The sequence below is a fragment of the Saccopteryx bilineata genome, chromosome 2 (assembly GCF_036850765.1).
Source record: "Saccopteryx bilineata isolate mSacBil1 chromosome 2, mSacBil1_pri_phased_curated, whole genome shotgun sequence".
Lineage (NCBI taxonomy): Eukaryota > Metazoa > Chordata > Mammalia > Chiroptera > Emballonuridae > Saccopteryx > Saccopteryx bilineata.
In genome coordinates, this window is record NC_089491.1 from 275,931,589 (window position 1) to 275,949,134 (window position 17,546).

The 17,546-nt window shown below is 50.7% G+C and overlaps 1 protein-coding gene across 2 annotated transcripts in view; it reads left to right on the forward strand.

The window, feature by feature from the left end:
• Positions 1–4,655: 4,655 nt before the first annotated feature.
• Positions 4,656–17,546, forward strand: part of ADGRD1 (adhesion G protein-coupled receptor D1) — a 92,672-nt gene continuing 79,781 nt past the window's right edge. For both annotated transcript variants that reach the window (XM_066260853.1, XM_066260855.1), the window contains exons 1-3: positions 4,656–5,529; positions 5,620–5,656; positions 15,893–15,976. In XM_066260853.1, the coding sequence (XP_066116950.1) occupies positions 5,467–5,529; positions 5,620–5,656; positions 15,893–15,976 (184 nt within the window). In that variant the 5' untranslated portion in view covers positions 4,656–5,466. The remainder of the gene's footprint in view (positions 5,530–5,619; positions 5,657–15,892; positions 15,977–17,546) is intronic.

Sequence of the window (17,546 nt, forward strand, 5' to 3'; positions counted from 1 at the left end):
CTCAGAAGCCTGTACCTCCTTGTGCCATCAAGTGGCCACCCCGGCTGGAGGGGAAGCCGTCACTTCTAATAGAGCTCAGTGCCCCCCCCACACACACACACACTTGGGATTCTGTGCAGGAAGGGCAAAAGAAATAGATTTGGGTTTGGGGGCAGGTAGCCACGTCTACCACACATGTTCTTGCTCAAAACCCCCTTCACCGACCAAAACGTTTCCTAATATCCCCTCCTCTTTGGAGATCAGATGATAGCAATGGACTGCCTCCCCCACAAGGTCACATGCGTGCATTTTGGGACGTTCACGAGTCCTTGCAGCCAGCACCTGGGCACCCATGACCCACGGGACCGACCCTGAAGGTGGGTCCTACCCTGGGCTCTTCAATAGCAGACCAGGAGGCTAGGACTTCGTGTGAGTGTTTTCCTAGGGATATGAGGCCAGTGTGTTCGCAGGGAGCAGCAGATGGATGGGAGGTGACTTCCACCAGAATGGAGGGAAAAATGGGGCGTCCCCTCACTGGACCCTCGACCTCACCGGTCAGCGTGCTCCAGGTCATAAGGATCCCACCCCCTGTTTCTGGGCATTTACCCTTGCAGTCCTCATGTCATGGCCTTGGTGAAGTCACCCCTCACAAACTCTCCAACCCCATTAATTTCCATCATGCCCATGCGCCGTGAGTGTCCGTTCACACGTGGCTTAGGAACCACAGCTTTACCCAGTTTGTGTCCACAGACACCACTGGGCAGGTGTGCACAGCTCCGGCAGCTCCTGGCCGCTGTGGGGGTGGATTGAGGAGCATGTGGCTGGGGGAGGCGCAGCTGGGGGGACGAGAATGAGGCGTTGAGAGCACATTGCCCCCACAGCTTGTCCAACCTCCTCGGCATGCTGCATGAAGTCCCAGGCTGTCCCCCCAGACCCAGCCGTGTGTGAAGAAGCTGGTATGCTTTTTCCAGCAGGCTTCACATGTCCTTGATTCACCCCTGAAAAAAAAATCACTTGAAGAGATTCTAGTTGAAACTTAAGGGCTCTTTTTTCTCTGTTTTTCTTTTCTTCAGCTTTATTAAGGTCTAATTGGAAAATAAAATTGTAATATATTTAAGGTGTTCCACAGGATAATATGATATATGAATACCTCGGGTCGGGATTTTCTCAATAAGGTGACACATCAGTCACCCTCATGTCTCACTTTTCTTCCTCCTCCTCTTGATGAGAACACTTGAAGTCTATTCTCTCATCAAATTTCAATACCATACAATGTATCAATTATAGCCACCACATTAAATACTAGATCCTCAGACATACTTACCTTATACCTGGAAGTTTGTCCCTTGACTAACATCTCCCCATTTCCCATGACCCCCTGCCCCCCAGTTCCTGGACATGTCCATTCTACTCTTTTTTCTTTTTTTGAATTTTTCCAAAGTTAGAAGTGGGGAGGCAGAGAGACAGACGCCTGCATGCGCCCCACTGGGATCCACCCAGCATGCCCACCAGGAGGCAATACTCTGCCCCTCTGGGGTGTTGCTCCATTGCAACCGGAGCCGTTCTAGTGCCTGAGGCAGAGGCCATGGAGCCATCCTCGGTGCCCGGGCCAACTCTGCTCCAATGGAGCCTTGGCTGCAGGAGGGGAAGAGAGAGAGACAGAGAGGAAGGAGAGGGGGAAGGGTGGAGAAGCAGATGGGCGCTTCTCCTGTGTGCCCTCACCAGGAATCAAACCCAGGACTTCTACACGCCAGGCCGATGTTCTACCACTAAGCAAACCGGCCAGGGCCCCATTCTACTCTTTGCTTCTATCAGTTGATTTTTTTTTGATTCCACATAGAAGTAATAGTAAGGTCCCATTTAACATATTTAATGACTGTGTACGTCAGTACTGATATACCTCACCAAAACATAGCAATTTTTCCACCCTTAGGTAAAACACACATGCACGCATTCAAAAAAAATAGTGTTCACCTAGGGACCATTGAACATGTATGAAGTACTTGGCCCTGTGTTAGGGGCCAAGGATACAGAGTGGACAAGACGGGGGGAAAAATCTCCCTGCTCATAGGGAGCTTAGATTTCGGTGGGGAGAGATGGACAATACGTCAATATGTGAACAGTAGAGCCGTAAAGGAGGTCAGAGTGTGCAGAGTGACTCTGAGGGCAGGGCTTTGGGGCGGGGGAAGCCTCCGTGCAGGACGGACACCAGGGGCGGGCCTGAAACGTCGCGTTCAGTGAAGGAGGGGCTCACCTGCCCTCCCAAGCAAGGAGAATTGGGCAGTTAAGGATGGAAGTGAGCACACACTTGATTGAGTCTGTGGGCACCTGGAGAGTGGGCTTGGATCCAGCTTCTGTGAATTCCTGCCGTTGGATTGGGGTGCCTCCTGGTGCCTTTTCGTAACTTTAACATTTGATAAGGAACACGTTGGCTTTGCCTAGGGTTGAAAATGGGCAAGGACTGTGTATTTCACAGGTTGTTGAATTCTTCTTTAGTTAAGACCTGAACTAAGAAAAAACAGCGTCCGTGGCCCCGCCCCGCACTCCGCGCTCACTTTCTTCCCCGAACCCCGATGAGACGGGGAGATAAAGGCTGTAAGTCAGTTTTTCTCTGAAGTGTGGGTCACGCCTCGGCAACAGGATAAAGTTCACTGTGGGAGCGGGGCCCTGTCGTTGGAGTTCACCGTGTTTCAGGCACTCGAGACACAAGTGCAGAGATGGTCTGACCCCAGCCACAGCCATGCAGGGCTCAAATGAGGCAGGAAAATCCCTTAGCAAGTAGAATGGGAAAACTGAGGCACCTAGTTGAACAAACTGGCTGGAGACAGAAGGTCATGTCCCTGAAGAGAACATCTGGGCCTCAGATATATTTTAGCTCCAGGTCAGCTGCAATGACTGATAACACCTGCCCTGGGCCTGACCAATCAGTGGAGACCATGACCCTGAAAGGGCACACCTGGAAGAGATGATGAAGAGTCTATTGAGATCCTCCCCTAAACTCCCAGCCTTCAAAAACCCTCAAAACAAAGTATCTGTGTCCTGGCCAGTTGGCTCAGTGGTAGAGCGTCAGCCCAGCCCGGCATGTGGATATTCTGGGTTCAATTACTCGTCAGGGCACACAAGAGAAGCGCCCATCTGCTTCTCCACCCTCCCCCTTCCCTTCTCTCTCTTTCTCTCTCTCTCTTCTCCTCCTGCAGCCATGGTTCCATTGGTTTGAGCACATTGGCCCCAGGTGTTGAAGATGACTCCATGGAACCTCTGTCTCAGGCGCTAAAAATAGCTTGGTTGCAAGCATGGCCCCAGATGGGCAGAGCATCAACCCCAGATGGGGATTGCCAAGTGGATCCCAGTCAGGGGCACATGTAGAAGTTTGATTCTCTATCCTCCTCCTCTCACATGGAAATGAAAGAAAAAAAAAAGAACACTCAGCATGCTCATCCTCCTGGGAGCACACCCAGGCCTTTCCCTTCCCTCTCTTCTTCCCCCACAGGCGTGCATCTCCTAAACTCTAAAGGACCCCATGAGACTTGCAACCAGGGGAGCCGTGGGTAGCAGCAGCTCGTCCTGGGCTAACCCTGTGAACCTGTCTCCAAGGCCCCCTTTTGTCTGACTTCCCAGTGTGGGCTCATTTCTCTCCCATAAATCTTGTCTCTCTCCTGTAGCTTCTTCTATCCTAGACCTTCCTTGGCTACTGTTCCTAGCTTTTAGTAAACTGTACTCTCAAAATCACCTGGACTTGGGCTGTGAAATTTCTCCTGCAAAGTCAAGAACTCACACCCGACGGCTGGCGCTAGGCAGACCCGAAGGGCCAGGTCCTCCTTTCGGTAACAGGATCACCAGACAGGTCCCTGGCTGCAGGCCCGAGTGAGAAACAATCACCTTGTGTTTGGACATCACGCTCTTTCCTCCCTCAAGAAGGCGGGAAGTCAATTTCACATCCTCTTTAGGAAGGCTCCTTGGGTATAAGACTCCATTCCCATTTAAAGTCAGGGCTAAGGAGGTCATATTAGCAAACATTTAATGGGTGTTATCTTCTCATTTGTAACCACCATCAGAGCTAACATTTATTGAGTGATATTTTTTGCTTTGAAAAAAAAAAAAGCTAACATTTATGGAGTGCTACATACTTTCCAAGCCCTGCTCTGAGAACCTTATATGTATCATCGCGTGTGCCCTTGCAGCCCTGCCTGGTGGAGGAAGGACCCAGACCACAGACACGCTTTGAAACAGAGAGATTCAGTAACTTGGCCAAGAGCACCCAGCCAATCAGTGTTGGCAACAGTGCAGAGAGGTAGGTGTGAGTTACATCAGATGGCAAATTATAGCTGTGAGTATAACGTGTGTGTGTGTGTGTGTGTGTGTGTGCGCACGCGCGCATGTATTTGGACTAGATCAAATCCACTTTCACCTTGAGTAAACCGAGGCACGGGCTGGCTCAGGGTCTGGCTGTTACTAGGTCGGGAGCGCCATCCTGGTGTTGTGGGAGGAGTATCTGGGGTCTGGTCCGGTGCGGCCACAGGGTGTCCCCCGTAAATAGCTGCACAGCTTCCATTCACCTCTGAAAGGGTTAAGGAGAAAAATGTGGTCAGTACTGATGTGGCGGGAACGTGGGTGGGGTTTATCTTCCTTGGCACCCATAGATCACCTCCTTTCTTTCTTTGGGCAAACAGGACGCAGCTCTTCACAGAGTTTATGGTTTGCCGTAGCCTGTGTAGTTTATTCACGTCTACGGTGACTCCGGCGGAGGGCGGGAGTGCTGGGGGGTTGGGGGTACTGATAAAGAGGCAGCCCCGTGCCTGTGTGCTCTGCAGATTTCCCCCATTGTCCTGAACAGGCTGGAGTTAGGACCCAGGAAGGACAGTGTGGTCCCGGGGATATAAATAGAGGACAGAGCAGAACAAAGTTTGAGGAGAGAGCTTGACATCACGCCCTCTCTCCACCCAGAGAGCTGGGGTGGGGGGTTAAGAGGTGTAAGCTTGAGTCAGACCAGAAGGACTTGGCCAGGGCTTGGGGGCAAAGTTCCTTCAGACATCCTTCCTTGATCACCGGACTTCAGGGAAGAAGAAATATCCCCTGGACGGAGACACACGAAGGCTGGGGACTGAGACAGCTGGCCGGTGACCGGCTGAGCTTCCTCCCTTCCTCCCTTTTTCCCTCCCTCCCTCCCTCTCTCTCCCTGGGCACGCTGCCTCCGGGTTGGGATTGCTGAATCTGCACCGTCGAGAGCTGGGCTTCCTCTGCGTTCTGCAGTCACTCTGGTCACTGCAATGTGTTTATCGATCATGGAAGACTCTCACGTCTGGAGACGAGGAGGAAACCCACACTAACTCCCCCGGACAGCTGCCTTCCACCGACGTGAGAGAGAAGCAGGTTTTGTTTTCTTTCCGGAACCTGTGACAATGTCCGTCGCCCCAGGCTGTGAAAGTTGAACGCTTCCCACCCACCCTCAGGAGCTGCACGGGGCTGGTGGTGAACCTCGCTGTCACCATGAGAAGGCTACCCTGTCACGGCTGGCCCTCCTGGTTCTTCTTACTTTATTGCCATTTTCAGGTAACGTCCCCACATGGCCAACACTGCGGCCGATCGGGCTGGGTTCTGTTGGGAGGTCCCGTGTCTTATGCTGTGGTGTTTTGTGTGCAGGTGCGTCCGGTCCTCTCCCGATCACAAGCCCATCCAGGTAAGGGAGCTTCCTTCTCATTCCATGTGCTACCTGCTCGTCCTACCCCAGGGGCCGCAGTGACCCCGCTTGGGTTAACTCCGGCCCAGCCGGCCGCTGCTGCACTTTGCTGTCCTCATCTCTTTGATCACCCTCGATGGGAGACCTCTGTGTCCCCGAGCTGAGGCTGGAGAGGCGGCTGTCTCTGTGCCCAGAGCTGTTAGCTCTTGGTCACTAGAAATCTTATATTCAGGACATGAAACATTCTCAGGCTGAGCGTGGTCTGTCTGTCTGTCTGTCTCACGTCTATGTGTCCAGTGAAGAAACTGCCAGGGTGACTTAGAGTCTCAGTCCTTCAGCCTCACGGAGCTGTCTCACTCCTCTCTCACTGTCCTGGGTTTGGGCGCTTGAGACCTGCTGCCCCCCTGAGATCATGGAGCAGCAGGAGGAACCCCCCACATGGCTGCCCGGCCCTCTGTCCTTTACTGTGTGAGTCCTCGGTCTGGCAGCATCACAGTGAGGCTTTTCTCGGTGGGGGTGGGGGGCAGAGGAGGCATCTACCAGTCACTGGAAGTGTGGGGACCACCCATGCTGACGGGGAGGCACATGGATGGGAGGAGAGCACGTGTGAGTGGCTGGGATTCGCTCTACAGGTGCGGTCGCCATTTCCTTCCTGGCTGGCATGGGCACGGTAGAGGGAAAACCCCACAGTGCTGTCCCCAGACCTTTGCTCAGACACCAGGAGCACAGCCCCTGACCTGAGTGTCAGGCCTATGTCACAGAGCTTCAGGGGGATGGGCAAGCTTCCCCAGTTGTTCCCATGGGCCACTCTACCACCTCTGGGGACTGACCTGTAATGACCAACCAGAGACCGTGGGCACAGCTACATGCCCAGCCCTGCCCAGGGACAAAGCCAGGTCCTTGGACAGTCTCGTGTGAGGGATGGACACATGGGGACCAGGGGGGGGGGTGTCTGTCAGACCTGGGGTGAGACTTCTGTCTCCTTTGTACTGTGACGTAGCTCAGAGTCAGGACAGTCTGACCATTGTCCCTGCCTCAGCTTATCAGCGTCGTGATAGATATGTGCGTGGCCACTGTTTTCTGTCCACATGTTCTAGTACAACCTCCTTTCAGAAGAGATGTGAAAGTGGAGAAGGTTCTCCTGCTCCCCTGTCCTCAGCCACAACGCTGGCAAAGAGGCCCTCTGTGGCCTGGGGAGAAGTAGTCACCTGGTACTGCATTAGAAAGAGGACACACATGCCCGGGACTCTCCCCTCCTCCTGTGGCAGTCTCGTAGGAGAAGACAATGACAGAGTTGACAGAGCAGGGGGTGGTGTCCTCCACCAGGACCAGCAGACAGGGTGGACAGGGCAGCCCCCAGAGACCCGGCCGCTGCTCGCGGTTAGGAAGGAGCCTGGAAAGGGGAGCTTCCTACATTGTGCCTGGACCCCATCCATGTCCACACCCTCCACACATGTCCACCGGCCTTCAAACACACCCATATGTGTCCCCATGCCTTCTCCCAGAACCTCACACAAGTCCACGTGTCCACACGCATGTCCGACCGTCAGCTCCAAGGAGCGAGTTGACTTCCATCCTTGTTCCCTAACTAGTTTTCTCTCAGGTCCTAATTAGGACAGAAAATAACATTTCTAGACCCACTCGCCACCGTGGAAGGTAGTAACAACACTGAGAACGACGGGAATGTTACTGAGAGCAGGCGAGGGCCAGGCTGGTGGGAGCCATGCCGCGGAGCCGTGCCCCTCAGCCCCGGCCCCGAGTCCCGGGTACCCTCTCTCCTCTGACTCTCCAGCTCCCAGCGATCTCCCTCTCCCTTCTCGTTCTCTCTCGCTTCCACTTTCCTCTCCTCTCCTTTCCTTCTTTTCCTTTCTGCTTCCGTCTTATAACAATGACGAAGCTCACACTCACTGAGCTCCGAGGGTGTTCCCCAGTGTTTCCGAGTCTTTTCTTCCTCTGCTATTCCCTCCCCTCTTCTCTCCTTCCCCATTCCCTTCCCCTCCCCGTCCTGTCCTTTCTTAACATCTTGGCCCCTGCTCACCCCTTCTATCCCTTCCAGCACCCCGGGGTGGCGGGGGTGGGGGGAGGGAGGGCTCCTCCACCTCTGCTCTGACCATCGGTCACAGTGTTCCACGAGAAGACTCAGTGCAGAAAGCCCTACTCCATGACTTCTTCTTACAGCCTCTGCTCGCAGACACAGCACGCTGCTCAGGGCTGGCCCTTCCTCGCCGGTAGAGGTCTGGAACCTCAGCCTAGACCCCCGCCTGCGTGGGGAAGGCTGCCGCAGGGCAGCGTTTTCTCCCAAGGGACTACGCAGTCTTCACCTAAATCCCTCCCCCCAACACTGCAAGGCAGGTGGTGTTAGTCCTCTCCCCCTGCAGGAGACGAAGAGTGACTTTCAGGGAGCAATAGCCTTGGCCAAAGCGGTGGAATGAGACGTAGAGATAAGTTTAAGGAGGAAGCCGGGGGAGACGGACGTCACGAGGTTATAGCAGATGACAGCGGAGTGGCCAGGCGGTGAGGAGGTGTGCCGGGATATCAGGGGTGCCTTTCGGGGTTCCCCGCATAGACCGGCACCCTGGTCTCCTGTCAGCCAGTCTCTTGTCCGCCACAACTGCACCAGACTTCTCTCTGAGGTTCCAGCAGGGGTAGCAGGCTTCTTTTGTGTTGTCATGGTGGCATCTGACTCAGGGCCTCCCACGTGGTCCATGAGATGTTCAGTAAACACCTGCTGGCAGGACTCGGCACCATCCCTTGGAGACTGGCTGGTCACCGGTGCCCTGGGACACTGATGGCCAGGACCTCCGGGGTGTGTTTGGGTTTCATTATCTGGTCTGTCTGTCCATACCAGCCAGAGTGGCTAGACCTGTGCCAGGTCCTCACCTCCACCAGATAGACAGGTGTTTAGTTTGGTGATTAATCAAAAAAGAACTTAAAATTGTTTTTGCACCCTTGTGGCGTCTGTGTCCCCCCCCCCCCATGACTGTATAGTCACTTCAGAGAAGTGACTGCACCAGGGACCACCTACACACTTCCCACTTGGCGGTGAGTCCCCGAGATGGAGAACCGGGGCCCCACCCCACCTCTGAAACCTTCGCCCTGTCCCCGGGTGGCCTGACTTCTTGCTCAGTCTCCAGGACAACGCTAAGGAGCCACGAGGGCAGACAAAACTGGATCTGTCCGTGGCCCGGCTAGGAAGTTGCAGGTCATTTCTCAACAGTTTAGGAAAACAGGCGCTTGACGGATAACTTTTGTAACAAGGCGAGAGAATGTGAACAAAACGTGCCATTCTCCAGATGTTGCCGGGCCCTGGAGCACTTGGAGCTGGCTGGCTTCTGTCCACTTCCAGGGGGTCAGGCCACTCACCTCGTCTCACCTCGCTGGCCTCTTAGAGGTTGGGGAAGCCCAAGCCTATGATTATAGTAATTAGAATTCCCTATATTTACTCGGTGGTTTTTTCTTTTCTGTGCGAATAAATAGTTTGTTCCCTTTATTTTTATTTTTTACATTGAGGTCTAGTTGACAAATGACATGAGAGTAGTTTCAGGTGCACAGAGTAACGATCAGTGAGTCTAGTTAACCCCTTGTCACCAGTGCAGGGTTGGATGGTTTCTAAAGGACCGTCAGAACCACTGGGCCATGGCAGAATCTTCATTCTTCATCTTTCTTCCTAGTGCAAAAAAAAAAAAAAAAAGTGTGTCTATGATGGAGTTTTATATCCTAGTGAACAAATGGGGATATGGCAAATAGAGATTTGGGGAGCACCAGAATTATATATAGATACACATACATATAATCTTTCTATGTTTATTCATTTATTCATAGCATGTACTCATTCATTCTATTTATATAGTTTTTAAAATAAATTGCTAACATTGAAATTTAGGAGCAATTTCAGACGCAAACGTCTGGATCTCTCTCTCTCTCTCCCTCTCTCTCTCACACACACAAACACACACACACACACACACACCCAGGCCATGTGTTAAACGTGAGGATACGATGCAGATAGAACAGACCCAGTCTCTATACTCCAGTCATGGAGAGTCTGGCAGGGAAGACAGTGAGCAAATATACTAACAAACAACACGTTTCAAAGAGTAGTCGATGTTACGAGAAAACACAACAAGGAAGGGAGGTGGGGGAGAGGACCCTTGGAGACAGAAGTCGGTCGTGGGGCTGAGGCTTGCACCATGGAGCTGGTCGTGCACAAGGGAGACGAGCACTCCCAGCCACGGTGGCGGCTGGCCAGTCCCGCGGGGTTGAGCCGGGTGTGAGGACGGTAGAGGCTGCGGAGCAGGGTCAGCCCGTCGATGGGCGGGGATCCCTGTCCTCGGTGCGGGGCACATTCCGTGGCCCAAGCCTGTGGACGCTGAAGATGTGTTTTCTACCAACATTTACAGGACAGGGGTGTCCTTCGGAGACACAAAGAGTGCATCATGGGGGAGAGGTGGACTAGGGGCAGTCTGGGAGGGGGGCTGAAAAGAAAGAATTAAAGGTTTTATTCGCTTTCTTTTTGAGTATTAATACTCCTGTCTGTTTGTCTGTCTCCAAACTGAATCACTGAAACATTACATATGGATGAGAAATTAATCTTGGAGAACTGATTTGTAATTGTGATGTGGACTCTCTCTCTCTCTCTCTTTCTCTCTCTCTCTTGTTTTCTTAATAAAGTTGGGGGATGTTTTGGAGTCCCAGAGCGAGCCGTGTTATCACTGGCCTTGCTGTCTTGTCTAAGTCAACATTTCGTCTTTCCGAGAGTTTACCTGGTGAAAACCGGGGTGATTACGTAACTAGGAGATGCCATGTCACCTTTTTGGGGGGAGGCGTAGCTGCAGGGTGTCTCATTGCAAAGAAGGCGACTTCCTGTTCTAACGACCACCGGCCAGCCTCTGGACTGTCCCCTCCTTCGGTTGTAAAGGGAATCTGGGCGTTGGGCTCAGCTCTTTATCCGTCTTGTTAGCAACACCATGTTTTAATTAAGAAAACACAATTCCTGACCTTAAAATTGGCGGAGGGTTGGATTTTAAATCTGAAAAGCTAGATCTCTGGTTTCTCTTTAAAAGCGGGAGGCTGATAACATCAGGCCCGTCTTCCTGCAAGGTGTTGGCCGTGGGGCCTAGCTAGCAGCTGCTCTCAGACAGGTCACCATCTCTCAGGGTGGCCCATGACCCCTCGGGATGGCACCGGCCTCTATCCTGATTGGTGTGTGCTTCTGCCGTCCAGGTCGGTAACCATTGTCCCGGACAGCAGCACCCCGGCCTCTAGCGAGAGAAGTCCACGTGACCGCTGGCCCCGTGCGTATTTCAGTTCGCGGCCCCTCCGTGACTCAATTCCAGCCCATGAACAAGCTCTGTGTGGCTAGTTACGGGATATTGGAGCCATGCTGTGGGCTGGCCGACACCCTCCTGACCTCAAACCTCTGTTTCCATCACAGGCTGCACGGGTACTGGAGAGCCTATGGGTGGTGGTGGTGGTAATGGGGTCTTTCTGGGTGGACAACACCCTCCCTTTTCTCCTGGACCATTTGCAAGTGGAGAGGACAGGAACACAGGGCTCGTTTTATGAAGATGCAGATTCTAAAGACAACATCTGTTCCTTGTACAACAGATGTTCTTTCCTTCTCTGACTTCTTTTCCCAGAGGAATTGAATTACAGGACAAGACTGTTTCCCCCTCAGCCCAAGGAGAAGCTGGGATTTTAGAAAAGACAAGGCATGGTGGGACAGGGCATGGCTATCTGACTTGACCTTTCAGGGTAGAGCTGTGCCCCGGGCACCCAGGCCAAAGTCACACGTCACCCGAGCACCAGCAGGAGTTAGGTGGTTGTATAGCTACTTTGTAGCCTATTTTCTAGAACAAACTTTGCTCTTGGCTCATGTTTGGGACTCATGCACACGACACTTGAGGAAGAGGAAGGACAGCGTCTCAGATGTCAACTGAAAAGTGGGACTAGGGACCTGGATGTGTGCAAGGCCAAAATTCAGATACCAGATGGGGAGAGGGGGCTTCAGTATGGACATTACCTCGGGGTTGTCCTAATTGTAAAGCGAGTCTTAGAATAAAATAAACCCAGGTCCCGACAATCAAGTAGAACACCAAGATAAGGAAATATAAATCTTAACATCCCACACCCAGGTCCCCAGGTTTCCTGAGCCCCTAAAACACTGTGGTCAGTTTCTAGAGTGTCCAGCCAACATCTCTCTCTTCCTTTCTTCCCTCTCCCAACTCCTGAACAACTGTGGTTTACACAAACAGTTCCTAGTACACACCTTGACTTTTGAAACTTAACAATGTAACTCAAAAACGTTCCATAGCAGGGGCATGTGGTCACCCACGTGTTGGCCTCACGGTTTGTCCAAACCACAGGCTTTGTATTTATTTAACCAGCACCCCTGTTGAGAAGCATTTAGGTGGTTTGCAGGATTTTGATACTGTCTATAAAAACCTGCAACAAACACCACTCCGCAGTGAGTTGATCTCTAGAATCAATTCCTTGGATGTGGGGATTATGAGGTCAAAGGGAATGCACGGTTAAAATTTGGACAGGTGTTGGAAAGCCTAGCCTAACGTCAGCACGCACCAAAAATGGGGTAGAACTTGGTAACTTCGGAGAGCTAACATTTTGCTTGCCAGCCTGCGCCAGGCTAGCTTGCTGTCCTGCCGACACACTTTTAACCCAATGCACCAGCTTCAACAAACACCCTTTGATATATTTTGAAATAATTCGCGTTGCTTTTTCTCTGGACTGTCTATATCCTTTGCCTCAAGAGTGTTCTTTTGGTTGACACTTTCTTCCCAACAGGAGGTTTGTTTTTTTTTTATTCGTTTACCATAAACGTAACACACCTGAAAAGAAATCGAATGCGTTTCTGTCCTCCGTGTGATGTGTGACCGACCCTCCTTCCCCAGTTCGGTGTAGCTTGATTTATTGTTCTGTGCAGACTTTAAAATTCTTATGCCGTCAGATTTACAACTGGTGCCCCTCTGCTTTATTGTGTTTAAATTTTGATCCATTAGACGCTGTTAGAGTCAAGAGTGAGGTTTGTGGGTGGCTAACGAGTTCTCAGACCTTTGGTTGAAATAATATGTCTCCTCCGATTTGAAATACCACCTTTATCATAAACTACATTTTCATGTGTGCTTGGTGATATCTATAGGCAATTTCCCCACGGACCTGCCCGTCCGTCTGTTGCACCAAATCATGTTTAGCGTGTGGCTTTATGATGTGTCTCACCATGGGCTGGTCTATCCCCTCATCCTCTCCTGCCCTGTCTCTCTGGTGGCTTGACTTTTTTGGGGGGCTTATTTATTTTTCTATGTAATCTCCACAATCAGCTTTCTCCCTCACCAAAAAAACCCACAAAAAACAACAACAACAACAACAAAACACCCAAAACAAAAACCTCTCAGTGTTTTGTTTTGTTTTATAACAAATTTCCTAATGTTTATATATCAGTTGAAGGCTAGTGGATATTTTTAGGGTTCTCAGTTTTCTTTTCCAAGAAGTCATGAAGTCCCTCATTGACTGAAGTGCTCTTCTGCACCTACCATGAGTCTTGTATTGTTGTTTTCTTGATGAGACTTCAGTACAGTTCTTTTCTTTTGTCTGTGTTTTCTTTTTGTTGGCACGCAATTATCCACAAGTGGTGGCTTTTTCTTTTTTCTTTTCTTTAGCATTACTGTTTGGAGACAGGGAACCGCTTGACACTTGCCTGCGAAGTCTGCACACTGAATTCTTTCGTTGTTTGTAATAACAGCTTTTCACTCACCAAATTCCTTTCTGATTTGTAATGGTATTTCATTTTCATTATCAGGCACACACCATGCAAAAATAACGATCCTATTATTTTCTCTTTAAAAAAATGATGTTTATTACAAAATAAACTGATGAACAAAATAGAAACGGAGGCAAGGAGGATATGTGGAACGGGATGGTCAGCCACAGCCAAAGGGGCAGGGGCAGAGCACACCAACCAGGGCTGTTCGGACCCACGTCCTCCTGCAGGTTGTGCATGCGGAGGCGAGTAGCGTGTGCGGAGAAGGTCACAACACGTCTGCGAGCGCTGTGTGTGCCGCATGCACCGTCATTCACTTTCCTAGAATATTTTGGGGGTTTTGTTTTGTTTTGTTTGTTTAAAATTCTTTTTTTTAATCGATTGGTTTTAGAGGAAGAAAGGATGAAAGATTGAGAGAGAGAGAGAGAAATTCTGATGTGTAATGTTCCACTAATTTATGCACACATTGGTTGATTCTCGCATGTGCCCTGGCCCCTGGGATTGAACCTGCAACCTTGGTGTAACGGCATGATGCTCTAACCCACTGAGCTACCTGGCCAGGGCTCGTTTCCCTAAAATAGAGTGAAGCTTTCTGTGGTTCTGATAATGCTTACCCTGCACCTTGTCAGGTCATGTAGGTAGTTGCGATTTACTGGTGGATCGCTTCTCCTTTTTATGCCCCTTCTGAAAAAGTGTGTGCAGCTTTCCTATAACACTTTCTTTCCCCCTTTGTGTCCTCTTAACGTGATTGCCTCTGAGTAAAAGTCATAGTGTGCTTTTCCCCTGGGCCTTGCACTTTGCACACGATTAATCCTTTCCCACCCACCTCAGTGGTGAAAACGGTAGCGATGCACGCGTGTGTGTAATGATTTCTTCCGGGTCAACCAAGACCCTTGTCTGAGCCGAGTCCAGTCTGGGACCGCTAAGCCCTCTTCCAAGTAGGCTTCTGCCTTAGGCTTCAGCACCCGTCTTTGTTGGGCCTGCAGCATCGTCCAGTTCAGCAAGAACTCCGTGAAGTCAGTGTCAGGAGAACACCCCCCCCCCCATCCGAGCACTTCGATATCTGATCAGATTCCTCCTCTCTCACCACCTCCCAGGTTATGTCGGACCTCCCGGGCCTGCCCTGGGCAAGACTCTGGTCAGGTTAGTTAAGCCAGAATCCTCCTTTCTGTCTGACATTTCCTTTCAGTAATTTTCCACTCTGACCCCCCACCCAGCCCCTTGGCTCTGAGCAGAGTCCCAATTTGTCCTCGTTATACTCAGCGCTGAGCCCAGCATTCCCCTGATGTCTCTTTCTCCCGATTGCAACAGTGCCTGAAATAAAAATGTCTTGCCAGTTTAATCAAATCTGTTCTCACTAGGAAATAAAACAATAATAATAAAATAAAAATAAAGTAAAACCTTTTATTGAAATGAATAATACAATGGTTAGTTTATTAGTTTTTTTCGTTTTCTACAGTCTGGCAGACATGGAGGGCGGTTGATTAGTATTTAGTCATCTGGACCATGATACTCACTCCTGGGAAGTGATCCAGGGAACCAACCCAAGGCGGCGGGGTTTCAGAGTGAGGGGTGCAGCTGAGTGTGGGACAGGGGCGGCCCCTCCAGGGACTGTTCCCAAATTCACCCGGAAGCCCGGAAAGAAGTCAATCAATGGGAAAACAGACATGGCACGAAGTGCAAAGAACACTCTAGAAAGGCGCACATCTGCACAAAATCATGTCGGCTCCAAGCGCGAGGACCATGCAGGAAACTGCAAAAACGATTGAAGTTAAAAATAAAGAAACAGAGATCATAGGAAGACCGGGACCGGATGGAGAGAGAGGCTCCTGTGCGAGGGTGGCCCCTGAACCTCCCCAGTGAGCCTACCTGCCATGCTCCATCTTTACAGGTCGGCTGAGACCTGTCTTTACGGTTCCCTCGAGGGTTACCATCAGGATGTAACCGGACAGGGTTGGCACAGCCTCGTAAGGCACCTCGGATGTGGTGGGCGCTGGTCGCCTCCTCCCTTTTTCAACCTTATTTCATCCTCTCATCTGATCGCGTCCAGGGGTTTCTTCAAAGCAGAGCTAAATAATTATGTGATAATGGACACGCTTATCTCTATCCTGACATTTAACAGGCTTGCGTCTGCTTGTTGCACCATGTGAAACATGGTGGCTTTATTTTCTTAGGTTAAAAGGTATCTATCTCTCCCCCTTTTTCATGTTTTATTCTTGTTAAGGAAATGTTGGTAGATTTTGAATTTATTATGAGTTTTTTGTTTTGTTTTACTTTTTAACCAGGAGAGAGTGTATTAAATTTATTCAAATGCCTTTTTAGTCTATCTTGTACTCACTGGGTAACTGCTACACACACACGCATGCACGTGCCCCCAACTCATGGGGCAGATTGCCAGTAGGGTATCACACTGGGTTCCTTTCTTCCAAACGGGGATTTAATGGCCTTTTCTTTGTCCGCAGGGTTCGAGGTCTTGCTCACTGCTTCCCATTACTGGCCCCTGGAGCACGTGGACGGGATCCATGAACTTCAGGAAACAACTGGAGGTAGAAATGGGTGATGAGGATGCCTGAGGCCACAAGGGCGGGTGACTGGGGGGAGGGGGAGGGGCCACAGGGAAAGGCACATGAACACCATGGAAGCCAAGAGGGTGTGCCCCCTCCTTAATCATTGCTATTCCAAAGCGACTAGAGTGTCCATGTACCTTAATGATTGAAGGGCAGAATTGACGATTCTTAATATTACAGCGTGTGTTTTCCCCAACAGCCTTCGGCTTTCAGCTGCGGGTGGGATGGGTCCAGGTGTGTGTTTTCCGGGAACATGGGGCTGGCGTGACCTCTGCGCCTGTCCAGATGGACCCATCTGAAATTAACCCAGGGCCGAAGTCTATGCCCACTAAGATGGGCTCACGTGTTCGTGGGTCATGGTCCTGGTCAGCAAAGGTGCCCCCACCTACCAATCAGCTGCTCCCCACTTCATGGCAATGCCACCTAAGATGCTTCCAGTGGTCCCCAACACCATGGAAACTTGTCTCTATCTGACTTGATTCAGACATTTCCCAGATGGAGGAACCCCCGGTGTTCCTGAGCACTTTTTCCCATTCCCATTAGAACTTTTAAAAAAAACTGTATGTGATTTTAAGTGATTCGGGTGCTTTTGCATTTCCATTTCCGCTTCCTCGATCACGCTCGATCGTGTTCGGGGGCTGATGTCCACAGCCAGCCTGGCACTGCCCACATCGTGCCTATGCTGGACTGTGGAATGGGTTTATTTAAAAAGCAAACCCACACAGTGCTGGTTATTATTATGCTTTGCACGCCAGCACACCGATACTCTCGTCGTTCCTGTGACGTCGTGTGCTCCATCAACAGCCACCTCAAGTTCTAGCACATTGCCCTTAAAAATTTGCAAGTTGAGAAGCGTCACAGCTGACGTCGTCCGAGCCTCTGGCCATCCTTAGAGTGGGGGTGGTGGCTCCTCGAGGGATGGCGGTGACCAGGGGGTGTCAGAAAACCGTCCCACAGCTCAGAACATTTCTTCCAGAGAGCAGGTTGGCACTGCAGGGCCACAGACCTCCCTGTGGAAGTTTATGATCTGCCTTGCCTGGGTTAAAATAAACCGTTCCCTGTTGTTACAGTGCAATCTTCTCTTCTCAGGGCCTTTATTTTAAAGCCTTTGTGAGGAGATCATTTCCACCAAGTGGAAATGCATTGTTGAAATAGCTCATTGTTTAGGACAGCGCAAACTACAATTTGGGGAGTTATTTCACACACAAGAGCTCAAAGAACAATAAGTACGTTTTTCTCCTCCCCCAAACCCCCTCGTCCAACTCATTGTTGTGGTTTGATCAAGTCCCCTTTGGCGTCTGCAAAACTTTTACCTAGGAAAAATCCTCCTTAGAAGGTGATATCATTACTCAGACACAATTACACTGAGATCGAATTGCATTCGCCAAGGGCATTTATTTCCCATAAAAGTCTCAATAGATGGATGTTTTTCCCCTGAAACCACCCGGATGATGAAGGTCTCATCGCGGCTTTGTGGCGTCCTCGTTGTTTATGGCACGAGGCTAGGTGGGCATATTTTTATGTGATTACAGGCTGTTTAGGGAACACA